Source organism: Numida meleagris, chromosome 5 (genome assembly GCF_002078875.1).
Source record: "Numida meleagris isolate 19003 breed g44 Domestic line chromosome 5, NumMel1.0, whole genome shotgun sequence".
NCBI classification, from domain to species: Eukaryota; Metazoa; Chordata; class Aves; order Galliformes; family Numididae; genus Numida; species Numida meleagris.
Window position 1 is genome coordinate 59532117 of NC_034413.1, and position 23602 is coordinate 59555718.

Here is a 23602-nt window from a genome sequence, read left to right on the forward strand (position 1 = left end):
ACATGAAATGGGAATTTTTGGCTTTCCTCCTTGCAAAATGTCAGTGTTGCACATGGGCAGGAGGACTCTAGAGAATGGAGGGATACCCAGGAATCAGGCCATGGGCATTTTCTCTTGAATGTTGCTAACACTGGTATGAAACGCAGTAAGATTTTCAGATTTGGGTGTCTGAAGGTTGGTCTGCTCCTTGTTTGGGAATAGAAGTACCTCCACATAAGCAGAAACTTACCTGCTCTGAGCAGAGATATGTTTAAGATGCCCAAATACTAAGTTGCATGCTCAGATTCAAAGACGTAAGCCTGAAGCTTCTGGTCTACTGGTGCCACGCCTGCAGTGTCCCAGCATTTAGTGACAAGGTTTGCTCGGAGCTGGGCATCACCTCCATTGCTGCACTGCATGCTTAACAATTCTGACAAACATCTGTCCTAAGAAAACTGAGAAGACTTTTGTCCAGAAAGGAAAATTTGCAGCCAACAATAGTGCAGTTTTGCACTGAATTCACATGCAAACCTGCAACTGCTGTTGACAAACCCTCATCCTACCAGCCAAGCTGTTGATTCACGTGAACAAAATGTCTCAGCTCCATGGTTTAGTCAGAAAAGCCTAGGGGGTTATTCTGCACTCATTTTCTATGCCTTGAGATAGAGCAAGATTAGTGAAGAATTTACAGGCAAAGAAGGCCCGCTCGCCTGCGGTATGTGTTCATGGCAGTTCATAACAAACCAGTTGGTATGAGGCTGGGCTCTTTTTCAGCGAGATAAGAGGGGCTCACCCAGACTTGGAGAGCTCAGGCTCCGTGCCTCCAGGGGCTTAAGCAAGGCCCAGGCCCACTTGCAGGAGCTGAGCTGGCAAGGGTGGCACATCTCCAGGGCCCAAACACAGCCTGGCGAAGAGCTCTGGTGCTCCACTGAGCCCTGTGACAGCACAGGGGCAGGTCTAGGCTGACTGTCCCTGCTCATTGCAGGGGAGTTGGACTAGATGGCTCTCAGAGGTCCCTTCCAACTCTAAGGATTCTGATTCTATGACTGCCCTCACTCATGAGTTATTCTCAGGCAGCTGTTGCCCACATCCTCTGCAGAACATTGTGTATCCCTGTACTGGTGCTTGTGCAGATGCAGGGCTTTGGCTGCCTTCACCTGCCTCAGGAAGGTGCAGGGTGGCAGAGGAAGCTGCAGGTGAGGTGCGGTGTGAAGCACTGGGCTGGTTTCACCTCAAGCAGAGGGCACATTTCCTGAAGTCTCAACTGGGACCGGTGCATAAAAGGCAAATTGTGTTATCGTGATAAGAGGTATAGGGCTTCCTTGTATTTAGTACAGATGTACATTTATACGTGTGCGTACAGCAGAACTGATGCTCAGAGCACCCTACGGGACACAGCCCCTCTGCCGCAGGGACCCCCGCCCCGTCCCCGTGACAGCCCCCGGGCGCCTTAAGGTGCCTCCACCACTCCTCCGCCGCGCTCCACCTTAACGCCGGGCCCACTGCCGCGCCGGGGCCCTCGGGCCGCGCGCTGCGGTCCCCCGGTAAACGAGCCCGGAGCGGAACACACCTCCCCGCCCCCCCCAGGTGACGCCGGGCCTCCCCGCGGCCCGCAGCGCCCGGCCCAGCCCCCGGCGGCGGGGCGGCTCTATTTATAGCAGCGGCGCGGCGCTATAAGGGATGGCCGGCGGCGGGCGGGGGCCGGCCGGCGCTGCCCGGCGGCGGGCGCCTCTCGGCGGGCATGGGCGGGCTCTGAGGGCGCGGCCCACGGTGGCGGCGGCCCCGGTGAGCGGCGGGAGCGCGGCGGGGACCCGTCCCGCTGCTGGGGGACGCGGAGCCGGGGTTGCGCGGGGCGGCGCTGGGGGCTTTGTGGAGAATCGCGAGCGTGGCTGCGTGAGCGCGCGGAGATGCCCTCGGAGGGGTGGGAGCCGCATCCAACTTCGCTCCGTCCCTCTCCCCGCAGCGCTGCGATGCGGAGCGCCGCTCGGGCATGAGCCGCCCCGCCGGGCCCTGCTCGGCCGAGACGGCGTCGGGAAGGAAGGGCCCCGGAGGAAGCTCCGCGCTGCTCGGCTCGGGACCGCGGGCTGCCCACGGTAGGGGCTGCTTTGTGCGGGCTGTCGGCTTCGTGGGGTTTTCTCGCTTTGTGGTAACGCGAAGAATGGGGAGAAGGGGAATGCTCCGGGTCCCGTGTCTCTCCCTCCCGAGTGCGCGGTGGGCAGAGGAGGGCGTTGTGCCGAGTTACACTGTGTCACGAGAGGGCTTTGTCGGGCGGGGGATCGCTGCGTTTGTGTCCGTCTTCGCTGCTTTCCTCCCCGCGGTTTCAGATGCGCGCCGATCTTTTACTTTCCTCCCTTCTCTTCACGCTGCCACAGCTCTTATCTTGCTCTGAAACTGCTTTTGGACCTCAGAGTACTTTGTGAAAGCTTCCGGATTGGTTTGCTCGAGCGTTTGCTGGCTTCTCGAAGCAAGACGCAGATGCTCTCTCTCCTTACAATGAGGAGGAGGTAGTTTTTCTTTTTTTGGTCTTTTTCTTTCTTTTAAGAAAGGACTGGGCGTTTTCAGCTCATGTGCGTGGGATTGCTGGGGATCAGAAAGAAAACTTGCAGCTTGTTTTTTATTCCCAACGGCTCAAAAACTCTGGAAACTGTGCTCAGAGAGCCCTGATCACCGGGCAGAGGGGTTCTGACAGAGCCGAGCTGACAGGTGAGGAGCGAGGTAGCGTTCCGCTCACTGTGGACCACTCTCAGCATCCTGGGCTGCTCCAGGGACTCTCTGCAGATCGATGACTTTGTGCAACACGTTGGGACGCCGTGTCAGCACAGAGTAGAGGCTGGGGCTTGGGTAGGGGAGCACAGCTCACGGTGAAGACCTGAGCCCTGAGTGCGGCTGTCCTGGCACAGGTAACTGCAGCACCTCCACATGCACCAGCGGGCACTTCTCTGCTTTAGTTGCTCAGTGTTGTGGAAGTGTGAAAGTCTAAGCCCTCAAGGCCTTGGCTGTCTTATGAGTCAACTCAAGTTGGGATTTTGGTGGCAGGCTTAAAAGAGTGCTGTTGTCTGGAAATATCTGTCTCATCTGGAAACTGTCGTTCTTGCATTGGTTAGTACTGATGCACCAGCTTGGTGTGCACCCTACCAGGGTGTACCTTTCTGTGTTTTTGCAATGAAACTGTACAAGAGAGACAAATCTCAAAGGCCAAAATTTGCATGGATCTGCTGTCATTCATTTTCTTTATGAAAGGTGCTTCTCTGTTGCTCCATATCTGTTAGGGTCGTTATAAAAATGGGGTTCTGTTCTTTTAAGAGAAGATAAAAGAAGTGACGGGGTGTGGCAAGGAAGTAAAGTAGAAGCTTTAGAAAGTACACCTATGGCTTTGGACTCTCTGATAGAGATAGGAATTCTTTCTTTGTACTTGATCCTGACAGCAAAGCTGGCAGCATCTATTTAAAAGTAATGGATGTACTTCATGTCATTGTTCTGCATCATTTTGTTTGACTTGCTTTTATTTTGATCCTCCATCCCAGGAGATATCCCACACAACATGGGGTGCAGTACAAATTGCAGAGGGCCAAACACCCTGCTAGCGTGGTTCCTGAATCAGAGCAGCTGCAGGAGGAACGGAGCTGGCCTAGCATCCATGTTCAGAACTAATGTGAAGGACAGCTTCAATTTACTGAAGCTTTGGTGGGTGCTTTCACCCGCTTAAGATTCTTTGTAGAGGAACTAAGAATTGCAGAAACAAAGCTTGCCTTTTTTGTGGCGTTTGTGTGTGATTGGGTGGTATTTTGTTTGCTTATTTCATTTTGGAGTTCTTGTCGTTTTTTTTTTTTTTTTCTTCCTTAAACTAAGACTTAGACTTACAAAAATGAAGAATAAAACTGGATCTTCAGGCAGGTAGACAGAACTTCCTTCCTTTTCTCCATGCCTCCTTGATACTGGGAGAGACCCACTGGCATTTCAGGACTGGGAGGAAGAGTACAAGCCCTGTACCTCAGCTGGTGTTGTCCCTGGCAAAGTAGTAAGGAAGGGCGTGGTAAGAGGTGGATATAGGACAAGTGATGAACCATTCTTGTTGTTGGCATCATGCTGCAATTCCTCAGTGCTCCTCTTTGGTTGTATCCTGTGCTCAAGACCTGTGTGGCCTGCTGCTCGTGCTGTGTGCTGTTGGTGGCTGCTAGGTGATTTTTTCACTGCTGGGATCATCAGAGCAGATAGTCTGTTAATAATTTTGGAGGGCTCCTTGGGGGTAGCTGTTTGGCCCTGCTTGTTTCTGATCCTTTTTTTTTTTTTTTTATCTTTGGGTGTGAAATTTCTTTGTGTGGATTTAAGCTAGGAGTCTCTATGTATGTCACCTGCATGCAAAACCAGGTCTCCCTGCTGACCTGTTGCATACAGGTTGGGCAATTCATTCAAATGAGTTAGTCTGTCCTTGAGGGGTTTAGGATGCTGACTTCAACTGGACCAGTCTTACTTTGTCTTTGCCTGGTTTATTTGCTTTGCACTGCTCCTGTGATGCTGTCACTCATGGTGGCTCCTTGCTCTGCTGCACTTAAACTTCACGGCCCATGCAATGCATTCCCCCTGCTTGTGGGAGTTACCTTCATCTTTGCCTCGATATGTAGCTTCTGTGCCTTCCTTTACATTTCATACTTGTCTAGGCTGAAGGAGGAAGAGATTTCACCTTAGTGCAGTAATGTGAAGCTTCTCAGTGCAGAGGGAATGTCAGATTCTGGAGATGGAGAATACTAACATGAATCCCCTAGAATGGTATTTGCATAAGCTTTTGCTGTCCTCAATAAGTAGATCAGGGCTGAGGGGACAGATTTAATATGGAAAATATGGAATTCATTTTCAGGCTTTCAAGACAGTCCTGTAGACAGGGCTTAGGAAGAGAAGTGGTCTTAAAAGATATGGAAATGTGCCTTGAAAGTGACCTTTCAAAGATCAACAATATTATTCTTGGTGTCTGAGGCATCCAAATTTAATGAAATGTAAAGCAGAAGGAGTTGGGAAGATTTGGTCCAAGTGAAAACAGAATGAGCGTGGGACTGGCAGATGGGAGGAACATTAGCCCACTCCTTGTTGGATTTGCTTCTTCTGTTGTTGCCTACAGAAAGGACTCAACAGAAGATAGTCAGTGGGAGGAGAGTACAGGCTGCTTGTCCTACTTGAATGTCACTGGATTTTTCTGCATGGGGACCAATGTCCAACAGTCCAGTGGGTCAAAACCTGAGTGCTTGTATCTAATGTAAATCCAGTGCAAGTCCATCAACTTCATAACATCTGCAGTAAGGAGCAACTGGCTTTTTTTCCTGAACGGAGGGGAGAAGTGAACAGCTGTAGCTTAGGGTGCTGGATTTCTTGGCATATATATATTTTTTTTTCAGATTTATGACTCTTATTCTCTGTTTGAAAATGTAGTGGAGCAATTGCTGATCCATGCATGTATGTATGAGAAAATGTCAGCGGAGGAGTAATACATATGGAAATCTTGCATAGAGATATGGCAAACTGGCCACCTGCTCTTAGATGATGAAATATTTTACAGAAATGTATCTGCTGGAATAATGACTGAGGGAAGAGGTGGGGGCAGATTTGAGCGAAGTTAGCAATATTTATTTTTTCTAAGTAGTTTGCTGTAGTACTTACTGCTGACCCTCTTGCCAGCTTTACTGCTTCAGACTTGAGTTCTTCAGTAAGTGGTGGTTAATGCAGTAACACGTGTGTAGACTTCATCAGAGGGAGCAGTCCCTTGGACAGAGCTAGCTGAAGAGATAGGAAACCTACCTCCCGATGTCTTCTCTGTCACAGCCTTTGAAGTGGTAGAGTAAGATCAGAAATTCTTATGGATAAATACCTGTGACTCTGCCTCTCTTTAGGTTTGCTGGTTGATGCAGTGACTGGTGTTAAGCCACTGAAGACCAAATGGCTGCTCCAAGTTCTCACAGTCTACAGCAGGAAAAAAAAATGGGTAGAACTGCATCAGCTCACAGTCAGTTTCCCATAAACCACCTCCCTGGGCATGGGTTAACCTTGCTAAGTGTGTCCTGGGGTCAAGTCTATTGCTTTTGTATGTGAAAGTAAGTCTTGGTTTGCATTGTGATTTACTGGAGTGTAAATAAAGCAAGAAGGTCTTTCACTTAGAAGCTCACTCATCAGCATATATTAGTAACACTCATCAGTTTTTGACTGGAACTTTGATAGCGTAATTACTGTAAAAGGGTAACATATTCAGAACTACCTGTGTGACTTTGGGAGCTGGATTCCTGAGAGGCTTAGTCATTATTTTAAATAGGAGTTAGCTTTTTAAGCCATGCATATTTCTGAAAGTTTTAAGAAAGGACTTCTGTTATCATGTCTTTAAAATGTCAATTTCGAGGACAGGTATGGCAGCTCTTCCACTCTACTTATTTCAGATATTAACTGAGGAGGTTGAAGAAAGATTAGAAAAATACTGTGGGAAAGTAGATTCTCATGGGTAATCAATCTTACTAGAGAAATCCAAGTTGTGAAAATGTCTATTCTTCTGTCACCTGACAGCAGGGTGGATATGCACATATATTTTCTGCTGTGTCCTTAGGACAGTGAGGAGGATGGCAGATGCCTTGGCCATCAATGTAGACAGACTAAACCACGTGTTTCTTCAGATACTATTTGGGGCACTGAATTCAAACAGCATGTGATTGGAACAGTTTGAGTCACCAGGACAAACACAGTTATCAGAAGAAACAGATAAACTAAGGAAACAGTCTTCTGTACTCTGATATATATGTTTGCATTGTTAAGACTTTAATTTGCTTTCAATCTTAGGTTTCTTTTTTAGCAGTGATAGGTTACTCTTAGCACTTGTGGTGCAATTTTTAAAGTATTCCTGGAACACTAATAATGAAAAGTGTATTTATTTTGCAACATACCTATGTGATGGGCACCTTCTACTTATCTTGCTTCTACAGCTGGAATACTGCACAGAATCATGCAGGGAAGACTGCAGCAGGACAGGCAGGAGGGTGCTGAGATTGCCTCTCAATGCTGGTGAAAGCCACCAAGCTCTGCTCCATACTCTACTAGTTAGATTCTTCCTCAATGCTTCTAAGGTATTTCAGGGTATTTCTTCACCTGGACAAGGTGAGGTTGGGCTCTTAAAAGGAGGAAAGGTCAAGCCTGATGAGGGAGGGACAAGATAGATGGATACTGATGTATGTCTGAGAAAAGGTGAGGAGTGAGGAATATCCTCTAGCTCGAGATGCTACCACTGCTTCTGTAGCAAACCTGGCTTCCCTCATGCTGGCACATCACAGCTATTGAAACTCTGTTCCTCTGGACAAATACCTGCTTTTCCTGTGCCCAGAGCCAACTTTGCCAACGTCCCCTTTAGGATAGAGCTGATGTAAGTGGCTGGATTGGCCACAGAACCTTCTGCCCAGTCACTGGCTCCAAAGTTTCTGCCACTGTGCCATGTCCTTGGGCTCTGTGGTGCCAGATGGCCTCCTTCTGTCTGTCTCAGCCTTGCGAGGGGCACCGAAGTGATTTGTTTGGAGGAAAAGAAACTTGTAAAGCTGGCAGAAGGAATTCTATCTCTGGGGGGTTGCGTGGTGAACAGTAACAATGAGTTTTATTTCTCAGAATGTATCTACGTTTATAGGTTGCTATATTTAAAAAGGAGGAAAAAAATGAGTCATGGGGAGCTATGCTAATGCTCTTGTGAGGCTGAAGGCAACAGGAGTTAAGTAACTGTTTTGTGAAGCATCTAGGGGATTTATGGAGCAAGCTGAAGCCAGCTGTAAGTCATGCAGTGCTTTTGTTCTGCGCCCTTCTCAGGTACCTGGTGCTGGTTACAGTGAAGTACTCTCCTAGCAAGCCCTGGAAGTGCTCAGTGCTGTCAGCTTCCCTGCACTTGGATGTGAGTCACAGAGCTGGGGCCGGAGCTGCTGAGCTGCTCATCTACTGGAAAGTCACAGTGGCAGTCGGTGTTGCATCCCTGTGTGTTTCAGGCCATGAATGCAGCACTGTGCAAACTAGTACCTAGCAGCAAATAACCATTAAAGTGAAATCTTCCCGTTTAGTAGGCTTTTTGCTTTACTTGTTAAAAATCTGTCATACCAGTTCCCAAATGCTGAAGCTTCTTCTACTTTTTTTTTTTTTTAAGAAGTATGTTGGAAAAGAGACAACCGTGAAGCTGGTTCTGGTTTTTGGTAAAAATACTTGCTCATCTTACAATGGAAAGAAGAATTGAAAAGCTTTTGAATAGACATCTCTTACTTGCATTGCTGGAAGCAAGGGTGAATCTGATATGCAATAGCTGGAATAAAGGCCAACCCAATCCAACTTGAAAGGATGTTAATGGACACTGGTGCAATGGGAACTGCATCCATTTTTTTTTTTCTTGAACTGGCCTTCCCATTTCAAGGGCTACCAAAGCACCCACTGCCACATGTCTCTAGGCGCCCACTGATGCTAAAAGAGTATTTAGGGAGTTTTTGATTACAGGTTGTGAGCTTGTGATAAAAGCTGCTTTAGCAGTTGGTTGTTTGACAGAGACTCTATAAAGGTAGATAATGGGGGAAAAAAAAGTAACTGGATGCAGATGGAATTTAATCTTAGGCACTGTTATCAGGTCTGTCATCTTTACTTAACATATCCTGATAACTCACGAGTGGTCTGCATAGGCAGCTGGTAATTCAGTAAAGATTGCGATCTTCAGAAAACATGCAACTGATGTCTTGCATAATGCTTGGTATGGATGTACTAATGCCACCAGTGTAAGTGTAAGACTTGCTGGGTGGGGAACATCTACCTATAAAGTGTGACTGCTGAGGAAAGTTTTCCAGTACCAAGTGCTCAATCCCAGAAAGAGTCATTAGGAACCTGTGATGGACCAGGAAGGGGAAATCATCACGAGAGTCCCTTTCGCTCAGGAGTGGTTGCTGCAAACCTGTGGGCTGGAGGTTGGTTTGTTGGCTGCTGGCTTTTGGTGGGAATGAGTTCACAGTGAACATGGAGGTGGAGGAGACATGCCCCAGTGCTCTGGGAAAACCCCAAACTGTTGAAAATCACTTTTGTGCAACAGCAGAGCAACATCACTACTGAGATTTTAGCTCTCACAGTTAGGTACCTCTGTAACCACAAATCTGTACCTGATGTAAGCACCCTTGGAAAACATATCAGGTATCACCTGAGCCCATCCTGTGCACGCTGTGCTTCACTTCCACCTGAAGAGGCCGTGTTGGTAGCTGGTGAAGAATTGTAGCTTGAAATTAAGAGTGAGGTTAAGGCTCTGTGGGGCTGTAGTTATGAAGTGGACTTGGATGGTAGCATGCAAAGTCTCTCATGTTAATCAGTGAGGTTTGCTCAGGGGATATGTAATTTCTTCTTCTTTTTTTTTTTTTTCTCCGTATAGCGAGTCTGTTTAATTAAGCATCTGGGATTTGAATTATTAAATAACGGAACAGTTTCAGTCTACTTCTGTGTTAGTAAAGATCTCCAGCAACCCATTTTTTTTCCTTGAATTTTTCAATTACAGGCTTCAGAAACTCTTTGAACCTCAGGAGGGTGACTTATTGGGTCCAGAAGAGCTGAGAAATACAACTCTTTTTCTAAGGCCCCCTGAGCACAGCAAGTCACTCCCTGTTGTTTACATAGCAGCCTCGCAAGAGTATGGGAATAAGCGTTAAGTTGTCAAAGCGAAGGAGAAAAATCACATTTTCGGGTGTAGGCTGGATGGAAGCATGTGTTTGCTTTTGTGCTGTGTCAGAATAAATCCTTTTGCTGCGCAAAACACTGGGAGCAGCTGTCTGGTTCGGAGGTCGGATTGCCTCATCTGTTTCTGGAGAGGGAGGGGAAAGCACCAATACTGGCAGTTGGTGTGGGCTCGGGAAGGCTGGTGAAGAGGTGGAAGGGTGTAGCTTATGAGGTGGGAAGGGGCAAGGCTGAGCCAAGGTGATGGAGGGCTCCTGAGCGCTGGTGGTGGGTGGAGGTCTGCAGCTTTAGGCAGTGCTCACCAAGCCCTGCTGACCCCAAGCTGACCGATGCACTTCAAAAGCGTTGTGCGGTGTGGGTGGGGGGGGACACAGTGGGTGGAACTTATGACCCAAAATATAGTTTCCCCTTCCTAAGACTGGGTGTGTACCAAGCTGGTGCGGTAAAAGAGTATGAACCAAAAGTGCTGAGAGATGCAGTGGTTAAACTGAAACATGCTGTGGCAGGATGAAAGTAATCGTGTCCCTTACCAGCCCTTAAACGCTTTGGGGCTTTTTTTTTTTTTTCCAAGTGGCTGCAATCCATGCTGTCTCTATCTAGGCTTCTCTGCTTTTAATAGAGAGAATTTTATATGCAGAATCATGCCAAAACACCAGCAGGGCAACTCATCTCATGCTATGTTATAGTTCACAGGGTCAAGATAAAACGTAAGGATATCTACAGTTATCTTTCTATTCAAGTTTTGGTTTTGTTCTGTGTTTATTTTTCTTCCTCCGGTCTCCTTGAATGTACCAAAGCATATGAGAAGAACCCCTGTGTGGAGTGAGTGGCCCTTAGGGAGAATCCTGCAGTTCTAGAAGGGATCTCAATCCCTCCCAATCTCTTGTTCTTCCTGTGATCCTGATATTTAAAACGTGATGTACTTGGGTTGCCAAGGCTAAGGCTGGCATTCTCTTGCCTTGGTATTTAAAAAAAAAAAAAAAATAGCGGCTCTCTGCAGACATGGGGATGGCATATGGGACTTTACTGTGTAGTTGGAACAGCGCAGTGCTGCATCCCAGGATTTTTGAGAATATCTCAATGTCTTGACTCTGTTGTGACTTTGCGGCAGGATGGCTGTACCTCACATCTGTGCAGTGGATAGAAGGAAAAATGAGTCCTGCTAGTTCTGAAGATGCTGTGAAACTTCGCTGTATGCTGTGTGCATGGCTGCACATAGAAGCACTCACACTTAAGAAAAAAATGTGTGTCCAGCCCCAGTAAATGATGAGAAATATGGTGCTGTCAGTGTTTGACTGATGTTTCACCCTCTCCTCCCATCAGAGGTTCCCCAGTGCCAATACTGAATGGTGCATTTGCTCTCTGGGTCCCTATTGAAGGAACGTAGCCCAGCATATCTCCTCATACCTCTGGGACAGGGGCCCCATGGGAGGTCTGCAGATTTTGGAAATGTGTTCCTTCCAGCCCAGTGACTAGACAGAAGAGATCATCTTCTGGCAGGGCTGAGTACCCTCAAGGCTGACTCCTGACATGTGTCTGGCCATGTGTGGCATGGCATGTTTTCCCCATGTGGATGCTAGAAGCAGCTATAGTGCAGAAGGAAAAGATGTTATTGTTTGTGTGAGAAAGATGCTTTGTGGTGATGACAGCTGAGGGTGTGCCCCTCCCTTTTCCTTTAGCTAGGGAGAGATTCTGCTCTTGGTTTTTTGTTTTGCTTGTTTGTTTTGGTTTAATTTTTTTCATCCAAATAGTAATTGATTTTTGAGGGGGGTTATGTTTAAGTTGCAAGTGGGTTTCTGATGTGATTGCACAGTGAGCGGTGGTTGGAGCCCTGCTCATCCAAGGTACTTCAAGAGAGTGCAAAACACTCTGGAGGTACAGTTTTCCATAACACGCTAATCCAGTGAAGTGCTGTAGGCTCGCTTGCTGGCACTGTTTAAATCCATAATGCAGTACCACCTGCCAAACCGCAGGGCATAATGGAAGTGTTAATGAATGTACATATATACCCTCCCACACTGCGGGAAATTGAATGACTTAAAGCTTGAGGCAGAGGCTTCCGACTGAGCATAGAGGGAACAGGCTTCGTGTGCCCTGGATCCTCACAGGATGCTTCTCAGGCCCTGGCAAGGCAAATGTGCTCAGCAGGAGGGAGGACTTGAGTCAGGCATGGCTAAACTCTGTTGCTTAAGGGTGGTTTTGGGCAGTTGCCTTCTGGTTCCTTAGCATCTCCTTCATGTCTGAGCATCAAGTCTGCCTTCGCCACCCAGAGCATGAGGAGGATACAAAGAAGGAGGTGACTGCTGCACAAGAGAAGGGCTGAGAGGTGCCAGGGCTTGGATGCTGGAGGTGAAAGTGCTCCACGCCCTCAGACAGATTCATGGAGAGCTGTAGCCAGTAAATGGGATCATTACTCTTCTCATTTTCCCCTGTCTCTTCCCAGAAGACTAGCAGCATCAGCCTGGGACTTTGTAGGATCCACATCTGGAAATAGTGTTAACCAGAGACCTTCACAGTCTTCAGCCCTTTACAGCTGTCTAAAGAGACACAAAGTGTGTTTGCCAGGAGGGAAGGGAGTCTTTATAAAACCATTTACATCCCAGAAGATGTAGTAACAAGAGAGATGTAAAAAAAACCATTAAATACCCAATAGAGCCTGACTGGATGCAAACTTGGAGCCAAATGCATTGACTGATTTGCAGAAGGGTGACTGGAGTGAGATGCACTCCATAAAGCATCTCCGAAGCAACTGTAGGTGCCACAATGTCTGTGTTGGCTCAGCCATGCCTGCCCAATGTCCAGATAAGGTCACAGCACAGCAGGCAGTGATGGAGCTGGTCAGAGCTTGGTGCATGGCATGGTGAGGATCAAGCAGCCCTTGTTTTGTTGCTGTTGCCAGACAACACTGGGGAAGGCAATGTGGAGCAGCAAGGATGGTCCATGCTGGCAGTTTTTGGTGCTGCTCAGGATTCCTACCCAGTTGTATCACCTGGCTTGCTGCAAGCCATGTACAAGCAGCAGAGGAACTGAGCACTGCTCTGTTGCACTTGCTATGGAAACCTTCCTGCACAGTACAGAAGAGTAGTGAAACCACGCCGGATAGTGAATTTGGGGTCTTTTTATTGGTGTGTCAGCAGGCTGGGATGTGTAAGAGGGAAGCTGCCCATTTCCAGGGATTGTGCTAGCAGGAAGGGCAGCTATTGGAATTCGAAGCTGCTTCCTCCAGTGCAAATTTGTTCTTGTTATCTCTGGCTGGGCAGGGCAGGGGAACATCTTGGATATCTGATTTCTTTTGCTACAGCATGTTTAGGTCAGCTTCACCGTTTCCATGATAACATGAGAGGCGTTCCTGGCCTCACTAGCAAAGAATTTTCAAGAGTAGTACAGGAATCTGTCATCCCACAATGCCTCCCAGGAGCTTTGGAATTAAATGAGTAAGGAAAGGGATGTTGGATCTGAATACATAAGTGAGGCGAACAAAAGCAGCTGAGGCATGTGCTTTGTAAGGCCCCAGCCCAGCATGCAGGGATGCTCTCATTTGATTTATTGGCAAAAGGGTAGGAACAACTGCAGGTGGACACTCCTAGACTGGAAACCATATCGTGTTAATGCAGGTCTTGGAGATGGAGGAATGGCTCCCTCCTAACCTATAGGAATTCTCCTACAAAACTGATAGCGGTGGTTCTGCAACCCTAGACTAAATTGTGGGGTGAGTTTTTTGTTTTAATATGAATTTAACCTCTTCATCTGACTGTAGGCTTGTCAGGTGACGAGTCTTGTTACATGTTTTGAAGAGGGCACTAAATCACCACAAGAAACATGCTGAAGATGTACAGAGTTGCTGGAGAGGTGGAGGAGGAGCTGGGGTTTGTTTCGGTGACATTTGTCAATATGATTGATGTGTGCTGTGCTGCATTTAGGTAAAGATCACAGCAGCAACAGGCACATGCTTAAAAGTAAAGATGAGTGAACCCCCAAGCCCAGCCTCAGCAAGGGAAAGCTGCTACAGCTCAGTGCTACTGCAAGAGCTCCTTGTTATTACTTAAGAATTTACTGGGCAGTATGAGGGAGAGAAGCAGAGGGGGCTGCCTTCAACCCAAGCAATTTCCAGTGACGTGGCTTTTTACATTATTATTTGTTCAGGCTTTAATTCCATGTTTCCTAAAATAACGACGACGTATTCATCAGGCAGCTACTGCCTTTAGCTGCCTTTTGTGTGAATCTCAAGTGCTTCATTACTCTCCTGGTGAGTTTTCTTTATCTTACAGTAAATCTGAGCAGCATCTGTGCAGTGGGGGAGGTGATGTGATCTTGGTTTAAAAAAGAAAGAGAAAAGATCTGGTTGGCACAGAACATCAATAAGGAGTTCAGAAAGCACAGCCTTTGGGGTACAACATCTTTTTGCACTGGAGGAGAATTCAGGAGGCCACTTTCAAGTCTGCAGCTACATCCCGCAAATCAAAATTCAACCAGTGGCAAAGCAGAGGATTTTATTTTCAAACAACAGTAGGTTTATGACTATTCTTTTTCCTCTTCTTTAATAGCAATCTAATAATGTTTTGATCACTGCTCCAAAAGGAAATGCCTGTAATTCGCTGTGCAGGTCTTGCCAGGTTCTGCACTCCATCAGACATCCTGGAAACTGAAGGAGTTGAGAGCACTCTCACCTGGCAAGATCCTGTTTAGAAAACCTCCAGGAGTTGAAACTTGGGTTTTTAACAGCATAGTGCTGAAGGGTGTCAGACTCCGTCTTCCCACACAACTGGTCTCTTCTATGTTGACTTCCCACTGGAGACTTTCATGTGGTCCGGCTTTTGCTCAGTGCATCCTTTTGGAGGCATCAACCAAGCAGGATATCTGACAGACTGAAGGAAGCCTGGCTAAGAGTTTATCGTATTTATTAAGTAACAGTTGTTGGTGATTACTCGTACACCTGCAGGTCCTTTGGCTCCTAAAGGCCTGGAAGTCAGTCATGCCAACTCAAGGGAGAAATTCCTGAAGTTCATTCAGCGTTACTCTAGGGAGACAGCTCCCTCTGAAAAGTGCACATCCCATGTTTCAAGGGTTCTCGGTAGCTTCCAGTCCAAGGGATTGCCTCCAAGATGCAAAGCTGAACTATTTTGGTACCTGGCAAGCGTCTTTGGGTGTGTCGTGGTGGCGGTGTGGCTGCAGCCAGCAGCCTGCAAGAGGAACAGAGAGGGAAGTGTTCAGCTCTTGCAGAGTTTCAGCCCTGGAGGCATTGCAGGGAGCTGCTAGTGCTTGCAAAGTGACTGGGTAAAAAAAGGTGTAAGCAAGTGAGCTGTGGCTAGGGGAAGAGTTATTAATGGCAACTGTAGGAGTAGTTGGCAGCATTGGTGGCTTCTTTGGCCTCAGGTGAGGCTTGTGTCCTCAGGTACACGGAGCTCTGGCAGGGCATTCATGAAAAGCTGTTCATGGACCAAAGCATACCAGCAATGGCAAATCTGCTTGAGGATGGGCTGATCAACATAAATATGCATGCATACACTAAATCTTGGCCTATTGCTCTAGCAGCTCCCTAAAGTTGTCATTTTTGGAGAGCTGTAGCGAGGAGGAGGGATCTGGTTGCTCCCACACAGACCCTGCTGCAGCTTTCTTGAGGTTTCATAACAGAATTAAGCAATTTGTCATGTGTTGCCATGGAGACCATAAATCACTGTCATGCTGGGCTTTTCTGTCAGGGAGCTGATGCCTTTAATTGCTGTAACCTCAGCTGTGAATCCAGAGCTTGATTCTGAGCTCTTTACCTGAGGTAATGGCTTAGCCCTGGGAGCTCTGCCTCCAGGAGAGTGGAGCTGGAGCCAGGCACAGGAGCACTCATGCATTAACTGTCAAGTATCTGGGGCAGATCTCGCTGTTATGGCACAGAGCCCCACCTCTGCTCCAATCAGCATGAGTTATAATGGCTTACGCAAGCTGAGATCTTGCCCCACTTACTCTCAGGGCAAGTTTCCCCATGGTGATGTGCACCACATCTGTGGTGTGGTGACCCATTGGTTGCACGAACTAAGCTGAATTTCTCCATTGTCATGCATTGCTCAGCCCCTTCCACTCCACCTCTGTCCAGACAAGTAAATGGCACTTTACTCCATTCGCTCTGCCTGTGTACTTGAAATCCTTCTTGCTGAGGAGTGCTCAACCTCAGTGGCACTGATGGGCCACATCTCTGTCTCAGTGTTAGGGGCTCGTGCTGTCAGGACACAGATCTCCTCAGCACATGTGAGCGGGGCCGCATAAATCCGCCTCCATGCAGTGACTTAACCAGCGCCCTGCCAGCGTCTGCCTGTGTAGGGTACGCATCGTTCTCTTGGCTCCTTCAAAATAAACAACTGTAAATTGTAAGATGATTATCATCACAGCTTATTAGCGTATTACCACATGCTGCTTTGTATTCAGACAATAGATTAAAAAATGTCTGTGTTTTGTTTTTCTCAATCAAATCTACAGCAAATACATTCCTCCTTGCTCCCTTCTGAGAAAGGCTGTGTCAGTACTCCTGCCAAAAACATAACAAAATCAGCCTGACTCTTGTGCACTTGCCCGTGGCGATGTAACCAGCCAGCGTGAAGCTCTGCGCACCTTTGTGAGTGGTTAATGCTTTCCAGGAGGTGACATATGTTGTTTTCAAGGGTTGATTTATTGGATGGCTGAGATCATAATCTCATCAAGGCATGATCCATCTTTTTGCTTTGATTGTCAAGGCAGGTGGAGGTGTAGAAGTGTGGAAGTACTTGGATTTTGGAGGTTGCATTACGTGCCGGCAGGTTTGGGAGCGCTGCTTTCTCTTCTGAGGTGGAAGCTTTTTCATGAACACGTCTGGTGTCTGCCGAAACACGTGACTGTCTAGCTTTGAACCCAAAAGACACATTTCTGTCTAGAGTGCGCAAGGACACTCCCTAGGAAATGCTCGAGTGATTTGGGCAGTTTGGCTGTCGTTGCCTCAGGGGACCTTCAGCAGTGTGCTGAGGGTGGCACATCTGGGCAGCATGCTGGGGCCCCGCTGCTGCTGGTGGATGCTGACACAGTAGAAACACCCATGCAGAAGCATTCATGTGCTGCCTTTTGATACTCGGATAGAAGGTTTTGTCCATTCATGCTGACATCACCTAAAATAGGTTTTGTACTCAATAAACTAGCTTACAGCGCCTGACTGATTTTTATTTTTTTTTTATTTTATTTTCTCAGTTATATTCTTGCTGGTTCTCTGCAGGCTGTAGGTTGCTCAGTATAACAAAGTAACTGCAGATAAACACTCTGATTTGACCCCTTTGAGTGTTGTACAGTCAGTTTGTACAATGGGCTAAATATTATCTTAGTACTTCGGGAAGTGTTCCGTGCAAGATAAGCTCAAGGCTTCTCAGGAGGGAGTTAAAGGGGCTGGTACTAAATGCTGGTGAAACGTAATTCTTCTCTGCTGAGCAGTAGCTTGCGGTTTTGTGAGGAGGTCAAAACTGTGCACAAACCAAGTGTGGTTTTCACATCTGTGTCCTGTCCTCTGCATTGTGAGCAACAATCGGGCTTTCATACAGCCCATCGGAGACACGCAGGGTGGCTGACTCCTGGGCGCTCCAGTGTAAATAAAGGAAGGGTGAAGTTGCGGCCACAGGCAAAGCAAAAAAATTGTTGTCAAATGTGTTGGGAAGTGATTGAGGACAGCTTTTAGGCAGAGCCTTAGGACTAAGGAGCCTCTAAGGATCATCTGACTCTAGCATGATGGTACTGAAAGAAAGCCTGATCTTACAAGCCAACGTGAGAGAGCTAGTTAAAATTGGTAGGTTCCTGCAAACCAGGCATGCTGCCTGTTGATAGTGTGATCTTGTAAACATGAGAGAAATTGCTTATTAGTGAAACAGGAGTAAGAAACTTTCCCTCAGGATTGTACTGAGGAGCTGAAATCAGAGTGGGTGAGAGCTCAGCTGTGCTTCATCCCCTTCTCCCCATCCAGCTGCTACTGCTAGAGGTGGAGATGCTGTTCTCAAGAATTTCTCCAAAGGCAGTTCAGACACGAGCTGGCTTGGTCATGTTTCTCCTTCCTCTGAAAACGCTGGCTTGCGTCAACCATTTGACGAGAGGTCTTTGCAGTTCCCACTAGTCCCAGTGATCTCACCTCTGTGATAACCCTCTTTCTTTTCAACAGGGTTTTGTTTTTAGAGGAAAAATTAGGATGGTTCCTATTCATTTGGCCCAAGAAGAAGTCTACTACATTAGAAGTCTATTACATAGCCTTAATTAGAGGTGAAGACACTCAACTTGTACAGTATACAGCTTATGCATATGGCAAGTTATTTCTGTATTTTCAGAAGCACCGCAGGCACAAGCTGTACCTTATCATACATAATGTAGTGTTCGGCAGGAAGGAGGAGGGAAGATGTCCCCCATTTAAAAAATGGAGGATTTTTCTCTCTTGGCTTTGAGCTGTGACTGTAGCTGGGAACGCAACTTCACGAACTGTGTTGCGCTGGCAGTAGTTGGGTCATAATGTGGTGGTCAGAGGCATTAAATAGCAAATAAACCTTTTTCTTATGCCTATTTTGCAGGCAAAAATGCATATGCACAGTGCAGTGAATCATCTGCATTATCTTTACATTGTCTTTGAGCTATGACTGGAACAGCATTCTCACAGCTCATTTGGGGGTCACTTGCTGACGCTGAATATTCTGGGGGATACATTTTTGATTACGGCTTGAATTCCACAGGCTGCTTTGACCTGAGAATCTTTTTCCCATAAGTAAAACAAACTCAAATTTGGATATTCACATCTGATTTTATTTTGCCTCCTTTCATGTGTTTGCTCACATGCATGGGAAAGTGGGTGTGTAGTGGGGGGGCAGAAGTTGGTTAGTAGAGCTGTGAAAAGCCCTTTGTCAAAGGGTAGGATCTCCACTATATAATAAGGAACATGGGACTCCCAAGCGCTCTAAGTGAAAATTGCCTTTATGGTTCAATAATGTGCATTAAACTGAAACTGTGTTTTGAGAGAGTAGGACTAGAGAAAGCTAAGACTCAACTTGGAGGTTAGATTCCATAATCATAGAATGGCTTAGGTTGGAGGGAACTTTAAAGATCATCTCGTTCTACCCCCCCTGCTGTGGGTAGGGTTGCCAACCAGAGTTCCCAATAAAGCTGGGAAGTGCTCTTAGTTGAGGAAAATCCCTACAGTCACTGAGAACCCCACACAAGCTTTTGGCGGCTTAATGTGGATACCAGTCAGGATACTGATGGTTTATGGTGGTGTGAAGCACTCCCTCCAGCTCAGCCTCTTTTCCCTTCTTCACACCCACGTGTGCTGTTGTCCAGTTGCACCCAGTGGATTTGTTTTGTCTCTTAAAAAAATCATTTCCGCTGCTGTCACCTAAGGGGACAGGCCACACACAAGAGGAAGCTGGTCTCTTGACTCTCGTGGCTGTTCACAGAGCCACAAAACCAGCCTTCCTGACAGGGCAGTTTTTTTTCAAAAGAGCAAAACAAAAAACACCTGTAGTTCCTGGCCTCCTGCCCTCTGTGTGTGTTTCTTGGTTTTTATTTCTCAGACTTGAGACTGAGAGAGAGGAAAGTGGTTAAGTGCATTCTTGTCTGCCAGCGGGACATGTGTTTGGTGACAATTAGCCAGCATTGTAGACTGAGACTTGTGTAAATGAGCTGCAGCCGTGGTACTGTCTGCCTGTGGAATTGATGGGTCTGAGTTGCGATGGAGCTGTTGGGAGGGCAGGTGCTGCGCTGCGGGCCAGAAGGACTTTGAGTACTGGTGTGGAGCTCTTCCTCGCTTCTCAGATACCAGGTCAGAGTTGCCTTGTGCATATTACTCTCTTTGTTGCTAATGAATAATCAGACATGGTCTGTTTCTCCGGCAGGTTTAGCACACTGGAGGCATGGCTACAAGTGCTGTTCCCAGCGAAAACCTCCCCACGTACAAGCTGGTGGTGGTTGGAGATGGCGGCGTGGGGAAGAGCGCTCTCACCATACAGTTTTTCCAGAAGATTTTTGTGCCAGACTATGACCCAACTATTGAAGACTCCTACCTGAAGCACACGGAAATAGACGGGCAATGGGCTATTCTTGATGGTGAGCAAACCATCTTCATGGTCCCCTATCCTTTCTTGCTGAACATGAGAATGGTATCTTTCACAGCATATTGTGCTTCTACGTCTCTCCTGTGCTGTGAGCTGCCAGGAATCTTATTGCAAGCTGTCCTGTGAGCAGCAGCATGTGGTCTGCAGCTGACCTCCAGCAAAGCTTCTACTTCTGGCTGCGTTGGTTCCAGTTCTGCACAGAACTGTTTCTTGAAGGAGTGTGAAAACCACTAGATCATCTTGAGCGGTGGTTTCCAGGCTGCTTGGATCTATGTTGTCAGTCTTCTAATGACCAAGGGGTACCTATTTAAATCCTCTGCATTTAGCAAGGAGAATTTTGTTAGGGTTGTGTGGACAGGCTGTGAGCCACTGTGATGACCTCCTCTAGTACAGTTGACCTACAGAGGCTTTAGGGAGAATGCCATGTGCTTCAATAGTGCTAGGAGGAAGAAAATAGCATATAACTTCTAGTTAAATCTATGCTTTCTTCTCTAAACTAATGCTGAACTGCTGTACCACTTTGCTGAGAAACTCCCGAGTTTCCCATTAGTACAGCGTCTGCTCTGCTGTTTGCATGAGGAATTGCTGTAGCTGGCTATGTTTCAAAAACAACTACCCTGCAGCTCTGCCAACTGTGAACTCCACAACATGGAGCTCTAGGCTATGTCTGTGCATGGTTATACCATGCTGCAAATGATATTTGGGGTAGGCATCCATGGTAGCTAGCTTATATCCTGGGAAATACTGGTAAGAGGGTTACTGAATGGGGGTTATAACCAGAAAGAGCATTTAATCAAAAACCTTCTTCACTAACTAATGACCCCCAAGGGGTTAAAGAACAGCCTTAACTCATTATTTAAAAAAAAAAAGTACCTTAATCTTGCCAACATTTGTTCATTTACTTATGTCAGCAGTTGGTGGCTGATGGGCATCTACTTTGTGAATATTCCCTCTCATGTGTGTCTCACGGTGTTATCTGCATCAGAGATACCTGCTCTCAGTTGATTGTCACATAATGTACTTGTGTAACTTTTGTTTTTTAAATGTCATTGCAGCATTAAAAAAAATGAAAGAAAAGATCCTGTTATACATGAGAGAATTGATTTAATTTATAACTCTTTAGTCCATAATCCAGCCCTTTAAAATTACCTTCTCTGGTATGCCTCATATTCTAATATTATGGTATCAGCTGCTGTATACATGGTTTTGACATAAACAGCCTTTTATTATTATTATTATTTGGAAGAAAAGGCAACTTTCACTGAGCATTTGGGTTTTTTTTATTCAGGAAAAAAAAATCTGGCCTGGAGTGGGAGTGGGGAAGGAGGTTGTTTTCCAACAAGCAGAAGCTTAGCCTCTACCATCTGCCCAGTAGAAACATGGCATGAAGACTGACTATCGCATGTGTCTCCTGCCACAGCCATGTGTCATGGGACTTGGATCTAGGACATTCTCATACACTTGGGCAGCTGCTCTCCTTGTGGTTACACATGGCTGCATGAATCAATTATGGTATAAAATTAGGGACAAACATGATAGGAAGGGTACAGATGCATCATGATGAATTCTAGACATTCCACTTGGCTTTATGGCTAAGTTCTTTACAGGGGGATGGTTTTTCTGTTGTGGTTTTTTTTTTTTTTTTTCCTCAGAGCTTGTTCTGGGGGGAGGAGAAAGGAAGGGTAACCAAAAGAGCCTTTTGCCTCATCCTGCCCACCTCCAAAACAGGAAACAGTTTTAGAAGATAAGACTATTTAGTGAGGACATAGTGTGAGGGGTACCATAAGTTTCTAAGTTTGTAGAAATAGTTTATAAAATATATATATATGTAGGCATCCAGCAACTTAATAAATAAAAACCAAACCAGCAAAACATACAGCCCATCCTCTTCTAGGCTGTAGCCTGAGCAGTTCTGTAGCACTTAATGCACTTAAGCACTTAAGCACTGAGCATCTCCAGCACTAAATATCTGCACTAGTGTTATGTTGATTAAAAACAAACAAAAAATGCACCAAAAAATCTTCACCTTGTGCTAGCCAGCTTGCATAAAGTATTTGGCTTCCCTCTGTGAAGACCTACACCCACATTTATTTGACAGCACTATTGCACTAACTTGCAGCTTGATAAAGTGTTTGACTTTAGTTTTTTTGTTTTCCTTTGCTGAAATCTCTCATTGATGGTAGACTTAAATGGAATGGGCTTTTATTTCAGATTTTAGATCTTAGAGACAAGCCTGAGCTCAAACTCATCTTCTACACATTTGCTCTCTGGCACAGGCGGGTATCTGTCTATATGCTCCTAAGAGAAAAGAATCTATGATCATTTCATGCCTCCCAGAACACTGTTTGACTTGTACTTGGTGTATTCAAGTCCAACAGTACACTGGGTGCTGAGTGCAGAAATACTTTATTTGGAGGCCTTAACATCAGTTTTCTGGGACCATTGATTCAGTGTTTGGAGGACAGGTGCCATAGAGTAGAACAAGGCACTTAACTTGGGTAAGAGATGTGCAGGCAGTTTGTGGCTAGCCCTTGTTTTTAGGTTGCTTCATCTCCAACAAGGCTTTGAGATCAGCCTCCAATTTTCTCTGCATGCGTTATCCTTGTTTATTCCCTGCTGTTCATACTGAAATCAGCACGGTGATGTACTTGGTTAAATGCATCCGCATGCAGGTGCTGTATAGAAGCATCAGGTCAGAATTAAGTGGGGGCCAGGGTTAATCTGCTTTAATTAGCTGTTGCTCCAGTTGAGTTGCTATCGTTAATTTGGTACGCTCCTTTCTGTGTGCAGGCTGACTTAGCAGAGGATTCTTTTGATGTGGCTGTGAAGTGCCAATCTGGAATTATTCATCTGGGCATGAAAACAAAAGTGGAGTATCAATACAGGAAAAATTCCCAGTGGTTCAAAATTCCTTGTAGTTCATAAACCACATGCAGATAAAAAGGTGGTGACGAGGAGAGGAAGTGATGGCCACAAACAGATGGCTTGGGCATGATGATGAGCTGGGCTAAACCCTTAGCTGCCAGTACAGCTGTGCCAGTTGGTAGCAGCAGAGCCAGGAATTGTGCCTGTGTATTGGGTGATTGTGGTCTCTTTCTCCTCTTCTCTTTCCTTCCACCAGAATCATTAAGATGAAATTCCCACTGACCATAAGTTGTCTTCCTATTACTGAGCTTTAGTTTTCTTTTCTTTTTTTTTTCCTTCTCCCTTTACCCTAGTCCCTGTCTCAATCCCTGAGTGCCCTTGCATTGGGCTCAACCTGGTGTGCATCCCCATGGAATAGCAGCAAGCACTGTTCTTTTCTCCGGGCTCTCTTTCTGCCCTCTCCACCCATGTCACCCATGCATTCCTTTTTGCAGAGGGTTTTTGCTGCTAGTCATCTCAGGACAGACTGTCTGCTTTTCTCTTCAGGAAGCTTGGGAACAATTCAGCCACGAGGCCAGAGGGAGAGCAGAGGTCACTTGAGACTTGCAGGCAGAATGGTTGCTTTGCGGCTCGCTTTCTTTATTTCTTTAAACTTTGGGTAATGTCATTGAAAGAATTAAAATTCAAATGAAGTTTATACTTTCATCCTCTTATTTGTGTGTACAGTATTTTCCCTCCCTTGATTGCTTGGATTTTGCAACCTTGAAAGAGGGTTTTTTTGTCTTGAGTTGTGGGGATTTTTTTTTCCTGCCAGGAAAATTTTGATGTTGCAACATGGAAAACACAAGGCTTTGAATACTTGCCCTTTGTTAGAGAAAGTGTTCCTTTAAGGGCTCGCATCTTTATTCTGTGTGTTGATGTGGCAGCCTCTCTTCTGAAGGCTCCCCTTTTCTCTTTCCTTAAAGAAAGGGCAA

The 23602-nt window shown here is 46.3% G+C and overlaps 1 protein-coding gene across 4 annotated transcripts in view; it reads left to right on the top strand.

Annotated features, from left to right (window-relative positions):
* The window catches only part of MRAS (muscle RAS oncogene homolog), a 34304-nt gene continuing 12393 nt past the window's right edge, over nucleotides 1692-23602 (top strand). Inside the window, exons 1-2 of one of the 4 annotated variants that reach the window (XM_021399200.1) lie at nucleotides 1692-1764; nucleotides 19545-19755. In XM_021399200.1, the coding sequence (XP_021254875.1) occupies nucleotides 19563-19755 (193 nt within the window). In that variant the 5' untranslated portion in view covers nucleotides 1692-1764; nucleotides 19545-19562. The other 3 variants (XM_021399201.1, XM_021399199.1, XM_021399198.1) reach the window with 3 other exon arrangements.